The following is a 14019-nucleotide window of genomic DNA, read 5'->3' on the forward strand; positions in this document are numbered from 1 at the left end:
CTTCCCCCAGCCGCTGGCAGCCACTAACCTATTTTCCTTCTGCACGGATTTGCCTATTCTGGACATTTCATAGAAATGGAGTTACCCAAGGTGTGGACTTGTGTGTCTGGCTTCCTCCACTTTAGCATAACGTGTTTAAGGTTCAACCACGTTGTAGCAAACGTGAGTACTTCATTTTTATAGCCAAGTGAGATTCCATTGTGTAGATGTACCACACCTTGTTTATCCAGTCAGCAGTTGACAGATTAAATACCTTTGCACGCACTCATAATTATACAAATCAGAGCATCTAGGAGTGTGAGCATACCGTCAGAAGTGTCCGTCTGTGGAGTGTATCCTTCTGAAAGGTTGAAGGTCCCATTGTCAGTCCAGGAGACCTCGGACACATCTGTGTCAGACACAGACAACTCTTTGGCGGCAACGGTCAGGCTAATCTGTGTTAATATAAATACCAGTGACACATTTCAAACTTCTGTGGGGAATCTTTTGAAACATTTTCCTTTCGATATTGTTCAATCATCTTAGAGAAACAGGAGGAGTCTATTAAGAATATCATTCCAGTTTTGGTACATTTAGATAAATTTACAGTCAAACCACACAGGAACAAATTGAAAACTAAACAAAAAATACCTTAGGACAGAGAGCTGAAAAGTCTAATTCACTGTCATCTTTGTGACTTTTTTCTTTATCTGCTTCTGTTGGGAAAAAATTTGGAAGCTTTCAGTTTCCTGGCCAGCTTAGACAGCGTGTATTTTACCCATTAGATATCCTTATCCCACCTTCCTCATATTCTCCAACGCCTCCACGTAATTAAATGTTTGCACATAACAAGGTACACGTATTTGCAACTGTTTGGTTTCCGAGGGAAATGGTCCATATCAGTGGTCCTCATAGTGTGGCCCCTGGACTTTTAGAAAGGCAAATCCCCAGGCCCTCCCCTAGACCAGCTGAATCAGAAACTCTGGGGTATGGGCCCCGCAATCTAAGCTTTAATAAGCTCTTCAGACAATTCCGATGCTCCCTGTAGTTTGAGAATCTGTAAGGTCACAAGCCAAGTTAAAAAGTGAACAAGGAGCACATTAGTCTTCCCCCTATTTTCTTTTCCTTCCCGTTCTACTGGCCCCCTCTTACAGGGCTCCCACACACAGCCCCATCTGTGTCATTTGTTATTTGCAACCGTCTACTCCCAAAGAAAACGATTTAGAGAAAATAAACGATAAGTAGCAAATACAGAAGTGTTGAAGCCTTTTCTCTCTCCCCTGACAATTTGGATTAAAAAGGCGATTTGTTTTATGTTTGAGAAAAGCATAAAAGCCTAAAACAGGAAAAAGCTATGTTACTTTGGGGGGATTTGCTTCTGCAGTAATATGTGGTGAAAGGCTAAAACACCCTGAAATATATTAAAGGTGATTTCATAATAGCCAGCTGATGTCTCATCTCATGCGTGGAATCTAAAATTCAAACGTTACCTACCAGCTCTCTCACGTTTCTTCTGGTTAATATATTCTCTGATTCCAAAATCTAGTTTCAGCAGAAATGACTTGATTTTGTTGTATATTTTTTGTCCAATATCATTACACTTAAAAAATGGACACAGAAATGCACATAGTACTGCAAGATAAGGAGGAAGAGAGTTTAAGGAAAGTGACCTTACTTTCCAAAGACTACATCTTAGTATGTCACAAAATTATTTCAGTTCCCTTACGGACAAATTGGGTTTTTTTTCTTAAGGAAGCGCCTCTGTGAAATAAGTCCATAGTTTTTATTCTTCCCCCTGTAATGAAACCATTTTCTCCTACATACACACAACCCAACAGTCATGGTTTTCAAAGACTTGCAATTAGATAACTCCATCCCCTCAATCCTCTTACCCTCAAAATTTATACAAAGGTTACGTGCTTTCCCGACAACAGTCCTGGATTAAAATATCAACTCTACTTATTTGTTAAATGATCATTTCTCCATAGAAACGTTATTAACTATCTGTTAGCCTCTCGTCAGTAATACTGGGATAATAACCTCATCTCTTGGGGTTGCTGGGAAGGATAAATGAGATAAATACAGACCATCTGAATAATGCCTTGCCCGTAGTAGACTCGCTTTCCCTAGCTCTCTTCTCCTTTCCCTCCTAAACAAGGCAGATCAAAGGGCTGATATTCCACAGGAGTTCTACTTGGGAGAACGGATGTGAGCTCTGACCATTGGCCCTTTGTGTGAGGCATGAGGAATACAAAAAGAAATGAAGATCAACACAGGAAAGGCGTTGTACTCCCTACTGTTTATTTCTCTGCTGTTGTTAGGACACGTGCCCATTTACCTTTTAAATAGGAGTTGCAAACTCAAATATCTCTAGAAGACAAGGAGGTATCTGTAAATGTTAAAGGCTGGTGCGAGAAAACTAGGGAGATACGAGGGTTGGTTGGGTGGAGAGCGACTGCCCCATCTAAAGGCGGCAGGGCCAGATCTTTATATTTTTTAGGAGAAGCAGGAAATCGAAACTTTTTTTACAGCACTTCTGAGCTACAATTGACATACAATAAATTGCACATATTTAAAGTGTACAATTTGATGTTTTGACATATGCATACAACTAAGAAACTGCCATCATGATAAAGATAGTGACCATACCACCCCCAAAAGTTTCCTCATGTTTCTCTTAATCCCTCCCTCTGGTCTTTCCCTGCCCTACCCGCCTCATCCCCAGGCAACCATTTATGTGCTCTGTCACTAAAGATTAGTTTGAATTATATATAAATGGAATCAAACAGTATGTAGTCTTTTTTTTTACCTGGCTTCTCCCACCCAATCTAATTATTTTGAGATTCATCCAGACTGTTGCATACATCACTTTTTTAGTGCTGAGTAGTAATCCATTGTATGGATGTACCACAGTTTGTTCACCCATCTATTTGTTGATGGACATATGAATTGTCTTCTGTTTTTGGCTAACACAAATAAAGCCACTATGAACATTTGTGGACAAGTCTTTGTATAGGTGTATGCTTTCACTTCTCTTGGGAGAACACCTAGCTGTGGAATGCCTCGGTCACATAGTAGCTTTTAAAAAACTACCAAACTGTTATCCAAAGTGGTTGTACCATTCTACCTACCCACCATATCCTGGCTAACACTTGATATAGTCAGTATTTTTAATTTCAGCCGTTTTGGTGGGGATATAATGGTGTCTCATTGTGGTTTTAATTATATTTTGAGCCGCAGATCATGCACAACGGCAAAAGTACTCACGTATTTGTGGGGGGTGGAGAGTAGAGCTTGTTTACAGCTTTATTGACATAATTTAAAATAAAATGAATCACTTATATATAACCTTGCATTTTGACAGCTATTCGTATAATTTTGAAATAGCAACATGTCTCTAGAAAAAGGAGAAACTTTGTACAGCAGGAAATTAAAGAATAATCAACTTGCTTTATAATCAAGAACACATCCCTCCTCTTCTAAACTGTGGAACGTCTTGTAGACCATTAAATGATACCATATGTGTCACATCAATTAGACAAAATGTTCTACTATACTTACACAGTAGATAGCTCAGTATAACCCCAGGAATGTAACTTCCCAAGATCGTAAAAAAGGTGCATACACTGCAGACCAGGAGACAAAACTAAAAATAATAGAAGCAACATGTGACAGTTGTACATAACATCAAGCACAGGATACACACAAAATTATTGATCTATATGCCATCTATCATGTTATGGCAAATGTCTTTCAAACAGTGTTCTCTGCACTTAGATCTGACTAATGACTGCTGTGTTCAACCAGCCTTAGCCCACTTTAACATTAAGTGATAATCATTTGGAAGGTTCCAGAAGCTAACCTCTGGCACAGAGAACAACATCTCCTATTAATCATGCCTGCAGCTGTATTACCAGATGCAAGAGACCTGAAGAATAGTATGTACCCAGAAACTTGTTTTACTCAGGGTCACTCGCTGAAAACAATGCAGCCCAGTAACGAAATCTGTAGGTTCAAACTGTTTCTATAAATCCACAGAAATTCATAAACACAGCAAAACATGTTATAGAAATGAGAGGTATTTACATAAATATAACAGTAATTTGCACAGCTGATAAGCAGCCGGGATAAATCGACTGGCCATTACTATCCTCCTTCCTAACCATATCTGTCCGGCCAATGAAAGTAAATTCCACCAGTGAAATTTGATTATATTCTTTCTGTCAGTCGAAGCCAAAAGAATCTTGGTCGTTTTAAGTAAGTAAAACATCAAGACAGAAAAATTCTCCCATAAAGTCTTCACTTTTTTTCACACTCTATTATTTAAAATAAACTATCTTACTTCTTTGCTTTACCTTTAAATTATGGTACTAAATTTCACTGATCAGCCAAGAAAATTCATTAAGGGAATTTCAAAAAGACACACAAGGAAAGGATACAGAACTCTGATCAATAACTGATTAAGAGAAACAGCAACGGGGTCTAAAATTCAGATTAACTTTGATTTTTCATTCTTGGCACAGGGTTAATAAATTCACTAGTCAAAAGGAAAACAAAATTAAGAGCTGTTTCTCAAACATCAGGGATCCTTGAAGAATACGGAATTCTAATAGCAAAATGGAAGAGGAAAGACCATAAAAGTTAAAAGAACAAATAAAAGCATTACTATATCCAGAATTCAGTTTCGCAAAGGGATTTCATATTATCCACTAAATTTGTAGCATCGTTATCTTACGTTAATTGACTTCGGGTATATTAATGCAACCCAATGCAGAAGTTTAAGTTCAGAATCTTCTAAAAATGTGTTTAATCATCTCAGTAAAATAAGCATCAAAAACACAAGTCACCCCACCCCGCTACCATGTTGATATCTTTTCTAAAAATCACCTTCAGTGATTAAAATAACTTATCCATATACAATGTTGCAACTTTAGAATGCTCAAAATGTGTCCGAATATAGTTCTATTACTCATTGAAGTTAGATTTCCTGTAACACGGTACAAAGAGAGGGATTTTAAATGAAGACATTCCTAGGTTCTTCCTTCCAACTACAGGTGGACATTCGTTTCCATAGCAGTGGAAGGGAAGGGGTCTATTGATGGTTCTGTAGCTCACCCGTGCTGTCAAGATACAGTGGAAGCTGCCTCTACACATAAAAAGCCTACAGTGGGCATTTCTTGTAACCCCTTGCAAACCACTCAACTCTCTCCTCGTGGGTTTTCATCTTTGTTGGGAAAATACTCATTCCATTTATATGATCACTGTGGACGTTTCTGCCAAAGATTTTCTTTCTTAAGTAAATCATACAAGAATCTCCACTTTTTAGATTGAAAGTGAGACTCAGTTACCTCCAAAAACACCCTCAAAGGGCTATGTGTTCCTTTGACTTGAGAACCAGCCTAGATAATATAAACTGAAATTCTTAATAACACGTTTTTATCCTTGGTCTGGCTGAGAGGACAAATCATCATTCATTTTAGTTAATAAGCTACATAAATACGGATAAAGTAGAAATCCAATCCAATTTCAAAATATAAGGTTAAGGATTTTCTAGTGCTAACAACACTAACATCTCTGAACCTCGCTAATATCAGTTTTTATGGCACGTGTTCGTAGTGTATTATATTCAGAATTGGAGAACCCTTACAGGCTGATAAAATAGGTTAGTTCATTTGTTTCCAAGTTTATTTCACATTTTAAAGCACACACATCATTCTCCTTTTCTGGAAAACTTGCCTTGCCGGGGCTCTGCTGTTTAAACAGAGACATTTCTTGAAGAAATATGCTGAAATTCATCCAAGATTCTGCAAGACAGTGGCTGAGCCTGGGTCTTTCATCTGGTTTGGAATTGATAACTTCCCAGCTAAAGAGAGAAAAAGAAAACCAAAACTTTTAACTGAATTGTGGATGATTCACTCAACATTTATTGCTTTAGCAGATATTCATTGAGCACCTCCTAGGAGGCACACTCTCTGGAAGAGCCATGTGAATTCAGAGATGAACAAGCCAGACACCTGTCTAAGGAAGATCACAGGCCAAGGCAAGCAACGAGCTCCACGATTATCTGGTCACAACGAAGGAAAAATATAGGGTGGAGGCTTTGGGGCGTCTTCTCTGAAGATGTCACTTTTAGGCTATGATCTGGATTTGCACTATTTACCATAAAGGCTTGGAAGGGCTCCAGACAGAACAATGTACAGCATATGCAAGAGGTCCTGTTGTGAGAAGGAGCTAAAGCACCATTGGTCCCAGTATGGCTGCAGTAGAGCGAACCAGAGAACAGCATTGCAGGGAGCTGGGATGGCAGGAAGAAACCTGACCATACAGGGCCTTGTGGGATTGTCAGAAATGTTTTAAACCTTAAAGGTAGTAAAGCCACAGTACCTTTAAAGAAACCTTGGCTTTAATCTTATCATTATCCTCGTCATCAACACGAACAAAGCATTTTCGGTCCACAGTTGATCCTTGTACAATGCTGCAGTTAATCCACCTATGTATAATTTTTTGTTGGCCCTTCATATCTGTGGTTCCTCTGCATCCACAAATTTAGCCAACGACAGACCCTGTTGCACCGTAGAATTTACTACTGATAAACATCCACTCTAAGTGGACCCACGCAGTTCAAACCCAGGTTGTTCAAGGGTCGACTCTGTTGGTCAACTCAGTAGAAAACTGTCAAACTCAACAGGATCTCACAATACCCCGTATTTGTCTAGAGTATCTTTTCCCGATCATCATCATAGAATGTGCTGGATGTGGTGTGTGTGCCAGGCACGTGCTGTGTGTGGGTCCCCGCCTTCCCACAGGAATGGTAGTGAGCTGAAAACTAGTAACAAACGCTCCAGGAAGAAGACATGCAAATACTGGGCATCTCCTGAAGTTACAATGCCATCAAGTTCAAATCCCACTCCTGCAAACCTAACTCATCACATAAATATACCAGCTCAAAGAAGCTCTATTAAGGGTACCCAAATTCATTTATTACACAGATAATTTTAAACAAACGTGTCTAGCAGAGGACACACTGTTAGTGAAGTGTCCTCTGAGCTATGACTGCAAGGGTGTCAGGGTGAGACTGATCTCTGGATTCAGCTCCAGTAGCCCTGCAACAAATTAAAACTACTTTGGCCCTTAGATGCTCAACTACCCAGAAATTGTGTACTTTAGATTCTGTTTCTTTTTAATAAACTTTCAAATCAACGAAATTGTAAATTAAATAATACATTTCCCTTTATCATATAAATTTTAAGTTATATTTAAACGAGTGCAATAGCATTAAAAAAGAAAAAAACAGAAAAAAGTAGTTCTTGTCCTTCCTCTTTGTTCTATTAGCCTCAACCAATGCTCTGCCAGAGAGCCACTGAGCTGCCTGGTGTTCAGGCTGATGCTACTCCACGAGGTAGACATTTGCCAAATGATTTCCCGACTGTTGTAAGAAATGAACTTTTGGGGACGTTTAGCTATCAGTTTATGCCTTCATTAACTCTTCCCACGCTCGAACCCCTGAGCAAGCCTGTTTACATTGGTGACCAAATCTAGCACTATGCATATCCTACGAATGATTCCAGACCTATTAAAAGAAACACTAAGTTTTTATGTTACATATAGTGGCCACTATCTGTAACAAAATCTTGCCAGTATGTCAGCTTAATGGGAAAAGATTTTGTACAGGAGAGTAAAAACTGAAATTGAACTGTGGCTTCCTTTCTAGAACAACATAGGCTTGTTACAAATTGGCAAGGGTAGGCTACTCTACTGCTCAGTGTATGACATAAATACAGATTTTGATTTTTGCTCTCTATGCATACTGAGTAGTATTAAAGGATTTGGTTAACCTGTCTGGCAAATATAATTCTAACAAAAATCAACGAAAAACTTATAATGGAACTGTATATTATTATTTTAACAATTCCAATGGAATGGGTGAAGATTTTGTATTTTGAAGCAAATTTTAAATACACTTCCATTAGGATAATGAACAAATAAAGTGAGTTGTGTTCAAAAATGAAAGATGGGCTTCCCTGGTGGCGCAGTGGTTAAGAATCCACCTGCCAATGCAGGGGACACAGGTTCGAGCCCTGGTCCAGGAAGATCCCACATGCGGCAGAGCAACTAAGCCTGTGCGCCCCAACTACTGAGCCTGCGCTCTAGAGCCCGCGAGTCCCAACTACTGAGCCCGCATGCCACAACTACTGAAGCCCATGTGCCTAGACCCTGTGCTCTGCAACAAGAGAAGCCACCGCAATGAGAAGCCCGTGCACCGCAACGAAGAGTAGCCCCTGCTCGCCGCAACTAGAGAAAGACCGCGTGCAGCAACGAAGACCCAACGCAGCCAAAAATAAATAAATAAAAATAATAAAGTTCCCTTAAAATAAAACAAAGAAAGATGGAATGGATATGAAGGAACTCAAACTCCATGTTTATACCTGAACCTCAGGATCATAATGTTGAGAAAAGCATCACAGAGGTATATACACAGCATGATTTCATTTATATAAAGCTCAAAATCACATTAAGCTAACAGATATTTAAGCAAGGAAATGATTTTAAAAAAAACAACAACAAGATTCAGGAGAAGGGATACCTAAGATGGGGGTGTGTAGGGAATGAGACTTGAGATGGCAAGTGGGAGCTTCTTGGGTATTTGTCATATTCTATATCTTTTTTAGGTGCTGGGTACACAAGAATCGATGTATTTCTGTTCTTAAAGCTATACATGTACACACATATGGCCTTGATTTAAAATTCCTGGATACTTAAATGTATAATCATTCTTTTTATTTAATGAGTAACATTCTTACACGAGTATATCCCACTTCACATCCTATAGTCAAAATACAAGTGTTACCCCCTGTGACAGTACTTTGGGACAATAAATTCCATTGTTACCTATATTTATTTTTAACAAAATCGCCTTAGGGAGTTCCCTGGTGGTCTAGTGGTTAGGGCTCAGCACTTTCACTGCCATGGCCCGGGTTCAGTCCCTGGTTGGGGAACTGAAATCCCACAAGCCGTGTGGCATGGCCAAAATTTTTTGAAAATCGCCTTGAACAATTCTAATGAGATCTGAATTACTGTTACCATCACAAACAGAAATGAGAAATGCATCCTGTAAGTCATGAAAGTATTATCTAACCAAATGGGTTTGGGGAAGAGTAGTAAACGTCTGAGATAAAATAAATGAATAGGTTGTCCTGAATAAAATTTAATGGAAATATGTATGATTTCAGAAGAAAATCTGAATTCAAGGGCAAAGAAGAGGTGTCACTCTACATGTTACACTCTAAATAAAACATGCACCTAGCCATCACTCTCTGGGAGTTTCGTAATAGTTTTAAATTGTCCAGTGACTAATTCTGAGGACCAGTGGAACATACATTTCTAATGTCTTCCATTATATACAGTCTACCATTCATTTGTGTCACCACAGTTCGGTTTAGGGAATATAGTTACGTCATATATTTGAATAATGCAGTTATGTAATTTAGAATAAGATGGGCCAATTGATGTCAGCTTTTCAAATTCCCTTCTTTTATAGACAAGGCAAGCGGAACCCACATTTTCTCAGCTAGTTCAGGGCAGAGCCTGACTGGAGACTCCTGATTTCCAACACAGTTCTCTTCCCTTTAAAACATGTGCCCCCTGCAAGGGAAGAACCAATTCAATGACATCTCCTCACTCTTTTCTAGTCAGGAGGAATGAGGTGTGATTGACCAGGATCAACATGGCATCATTTAAGACCTACCCATTCCGGAAAATAAGAGAACTTCCTGTGCAGAATCCAAATATTTATTGGAAAGTAAGATTCATACTTGATGGTTGGTCAACGATTAATACAAGTGACATCTGCACGTGTACACAACACACACACACACAGGCTCTGAGTTGCTCCATAATGAAACTCTAGGTTTTCCTAGAGAGTCTTGTCTAGAAAACACATAATCAGAGAAAGGATCTCCTGTGAATACTGGACGATGCTAGGGAAACAGATCTTTCACGTGGTGTGTGGCTGTCTTCCCACCATCCTTGGCGCTGATCAATGTGCAACGAAAGGCCCAACAAACAGAAAAGGAGGGTGAAAACAGTGTGAATTTTTACCAAGTCCTTCACCAAAGAGTGTAAGTCTTCTTAGTTGAAGCTCATTCAAGGGAGAAAATTAGCTACCAATGGCTTCAGCATGAATATTCCAGGGTTTAGTTTTTTTCTTCCATAGTTTCAGAGAGAACATGCATTTTCCAGGTTCAAAGGGAAGTAAGGTCCTTTTGTGGGTCTGTCTGTCCTTTCTTTCCTTCCCTTCTCTCTACCCTTGCTTGCTTCCTTCCTTCCAGCTAGTTTTCTCTCTCCTTTCTACCTCCCTCCAGCCAGGAGATAAGGACCTCTTAAGAGTCCCTCCCTTGTGACCACCAGCTCCAACTTCCCAGACTCTCCGAGAATCCAGTTCACGTGGTTCCCAGTGAGAAGCCACACCTCCCAGCCTTCCCACGGCCATGGCATCTTTCACATGGGCTCTGCCCAAGGATCTGCAGCTTGTGCAGAGCTTGCCAGAAAAGCTACCCAACGGAGGCCCTGGCAGATTCCGTTTAGTTACATTCTCCTTAAGAGAAACTAGAGGGACATATTTTTGACAAAAGACACTCGGCATGGTCAAGATAAGCAGCTGTTTACTGGTTCCACCAGTCCGAGAAGTTCTAAGGGAATAAGAATTAGAGAGATAGCCCCTCAGACAAGCAGCCTCGCTTTGGCACAGAAGGGAGCTCTGCTTGCCAGTAGAATCCGAAGCCAACACCCCTTCTTTCTGCCTCCATAACCCTACTAGAATACAATTAGGCATAGACGTTAGATGTGGCCAAAGTAATCTCGTTAGGCAGTTCCCACGTGGGAAGTGTGTGTGAACCCCAGGGCACTGTTTCAACAGCAACTGTCACGGCCTCACTCCAGAAACTCTGATGGAGCAGGCCTGGGGTGACCTCAGAAACCTGCCTTTTCAATTAGTGTCCCAGGTGATTCTGAGGCACGTGTTTCTTATCCTAAGAGTTACAATAAGAAATACCCAGTGAAAAAGTGTCAGGCCGCAGAGCAGGGAGGTGGCCCCCAGGTGGGTCCTGGCCACTACCTGAGTTGAGCATCAGAAGTGAGAGTCCAAAGAGGCTGGAGTTGGAGGGACAGAGTGTGGGGTGTAGAGCCTGCACAGAGAACACTGGCCACCTGCAGGGTCCCCTGGACCCTCCAGCTGAGGGCGCATGTGTGAGGCACAAGGCATGGGAAAGGACGAGAGGGAACAGAGTCCTGTGCTCACAGGGCTGGGAAGGATGCCTGGAAATCCTTCCCACTGACTAGACTGGAAAGCCTCAAAATCCACACGTCGGGTAGAGTACTCACAAGGGTCCTACCTCAGCAGCAGAGAATAATGAGCCCTAGACTGAATGCTGCTGTGGTCCTAACACGTCTTAAAAGCAACGTCCAAAAGGATCCAATTGATTTCAAGTAATTTAACTGTGTGATTTAAGTAATTTAACGTAGGAATAAAAAGTGGTGAGTTTTGTTATGAACCAAATAACCCACATGGTCAAACAGATCTGAATGATTTTTAAAATTTTTCTTTCATACCTATCTTTTTTTTTAGTTGCGTTTTCATTTATTTATAACATAGGAACTTACAAAAATGCAATTTTAAAAAGTATGTCATTTACAATGTCATCAAAAACACACCAAATTCCTAGGAATAGATGTTACTAAAGATGTATAAATCTCTACCCTAAAAACTACAAAACATTATTAAGAAAAACTAAAGAAGACCTTAGTAAATGGAGGAATATGTTCAAGGAGTAGACATATTGGCATATTGTAAATATACCAGTTCTCCCCAATTTGACCTACAAATTCAAAATCTCATCAGAATTTATAATGCCAATTGGCTGCCTAATCCTAAAATTTAAATGGGAATTTAAAGTACCAAGAACAGCCAAGGAAATCTTGAAGAAGATAAACAAAGCTGCAGACATATGCTACCATATTTCAAGCCCTACTATAAACGCTATTGAATACACACACACACACACGTATGAACACATAACTATAATTTTGTTTTTCTTTTATCTTTTGTGTATAGTTTTTAGTGTAGAGGGTTATGCATCCTTTAGGACATTTGTTCCTAGAAATCCGACGGGTTTTGATGCTATCATGAATGATGTACTCTTTTAATATATGCATAGTGATTTCCTTGCACAGTATTTATGCAAGAAAATGGCAAACTAATCGTGATAATAAATGATGACACTATAGTTCAGTGGGTAAAGAATTATTAACCGCTTTTCACTGAAGTATAGTTAATTTACAATGTTGTGTTAGTTTCAGGTGTACAGCAAAGTACCTTTCTTTTACATGATTGTGTACCTTCTTTCTTTAAAAGTCTACTTAACAAAAACAGTCTTTAAGTGTTATATTCAAAGACCAATTAGCCTTTGCACAGTTTAAGGGCTCCATACATGAACCTTGAATGCACTTGGTTTTCAGGGTGCAGCACACAGTTCTCCCCGTTAGGGGGCTCTGTGAGACTAAGAAACGTGACACTCGGGTGCTCTTTAAAAATAGACGGTAATTCTGGAGGAGAGAACACGTGCCAGCACCCTGCTACATCTCTTTCACCCCAAGCGTCTTTGAGCACAACCAAAAATTATGCTGAAATAAATGAATCCTGGCAGAGAACAGATAATGTGTCTCAGTGTCATTTCCCCTCCGTTCATTTCAATCACCATGCACTGAGTGTGGTTGTCTGTCTGTCACCAGTCCCGCCTCAGGGATTTCGCGATGACTAAGGCACAGCCTCTACCCGTGAGTGACCCCAAAGTGATTTCTCCCTCGCTCGTGGTATATATGAAATTCACGTTTACAAAATGACATTTCATTGAATCTAGGGCTGTTGGGGGGTGGGGAAACATTCAAAAACTAAGCTGGGGATTGGATATATGAGGAGAGCCTGTTGAATATAAGATACTCTCTTTTCATTATTGTACACTTTACAGGATAATAAATCTTTTTAGCTTATACTAGTCAACCTAAAAGTCAGAAGGTATTTTTATAACTGAAAGTAATTTTTCAGAGCAAAAAAAGGGATTTTTTAATATATCAAAGCTCAGATCCTTTCACATATTCCTTCAGCTTTAGATTTGCGGAGATGATTACCAACAAGAGACAGGAATCGTGGAGCAGATGGAGAGAGAAGGAGAGGAGTGTGAGGCGGAGGCAGAGGGCACAAACGAAGCCTGATGGTCGGGTCTGAGTTCCTGGGTTCTGCTGAGTCCAAAACAAATTCAAACATGGACGTCCTCTTTGTGGAGCCCATTCCCTTTTTCACCTTAAGCTGGTTTCAGTTTGGTTTCTGGCATTTGCAATACAAAATAAAGTGCCACAGGGCTTCCCTGGTGGCGCAGTGGTTGAGAGTCTGCCTGCCGATGCAGGGGACACGGGTTTGTGCCCCGGTCCGGGAAGATCCCACATGCCGCGGAGCGGCTGGGCCCGTGAGCCATGGCCGCTGAGCCTGCGCGTCCGGAGCCTGTGCTCCGCAACGGGAGGGGCCACAACAGTGAGAGGCCTGCATACCGCAAAAAAAAAAAAAAAAAAAAAAGTGCTACATTTTTCCAGGGAGGGGGTGGGCAATGCAGAACTGTAGAATATATTTTAAATTGTAAGGCAGAAACAACTATTAAAAAGAGTTATGGAATAAGATTCCACAGAGATCAGCATGACAATTTATTCACTTTTTTTTTAAGTCTTTAGTACCTGAATGGTTTCATTTGTTACTTTGTTCGCTTTATTTTTTAATTTTTATTGAAGTATGGTTGATGTACAATATTATATGTTACAGGGGTACAATATAGTCATTCCCAATTTTTAAAGGTTATACTCCATTTATAGTTCTTATAAAATATTGATTATAGTCCCTGTGTTGTACAATATATCCTTGTAGATTATGTTATACCTGACAGTTCGTGCCTCTTATTCCCCTCCCCCTATGTTGCTCCTCCCCCCCACTGGTAACCA

General features: G+C 40.1%; 1 protein-coding gene across 2 annotated transcripts in view; it reads right to left on the bottom strand.

Moving 5' to 3' along the window:
- RETREG1 (reticulophagy regulator 1) overlaps positions 1 to 14019 on the bottom strand; it is a 131625-nt gene that overhangs the window by 4084 nt on the left and 113522 nt on the right. For both annotated transcript variants that reach the window (XM_030856597.2, XM_070045128.1), the window contains 5 exons: positions 5716 to 5842; positions 3541 to 3625; positions 1474 to 1611; positions 631 to 695; positions 308 to 434 (listed from right to left, as the gene is read on the bottom strand). In XM_030856597.2, coding sequence (XP_030712457.2) covers positions 308 to 434; positions 631 to 695; positions 1474 to 1611; positions 3541 to 3625; positions 5716 to 5842 — 542 coding nt within the window. The remainder of the gene's footprint in view (positions 1 to 307; positions 435 to 630; positions 696 to 1473; positions 1612 to 3540; positions 3626 to 5715; positions 5843 to 14019) is intronic.

The sequence above is a fragment of the Globicephala melas genome, chromosome 3 (genome assembly GCF_963455315.2).
Source record: "Globicephala melas chromosome 3, mGloMel1.2, whole genome shotgun sequence".
Taxonomy (NCBI): Eukaryota; Metazoa; Chordata; class Mammalia; order Artiodactyla; family Delphinidae; genus Globicephala; species Globicephala melas.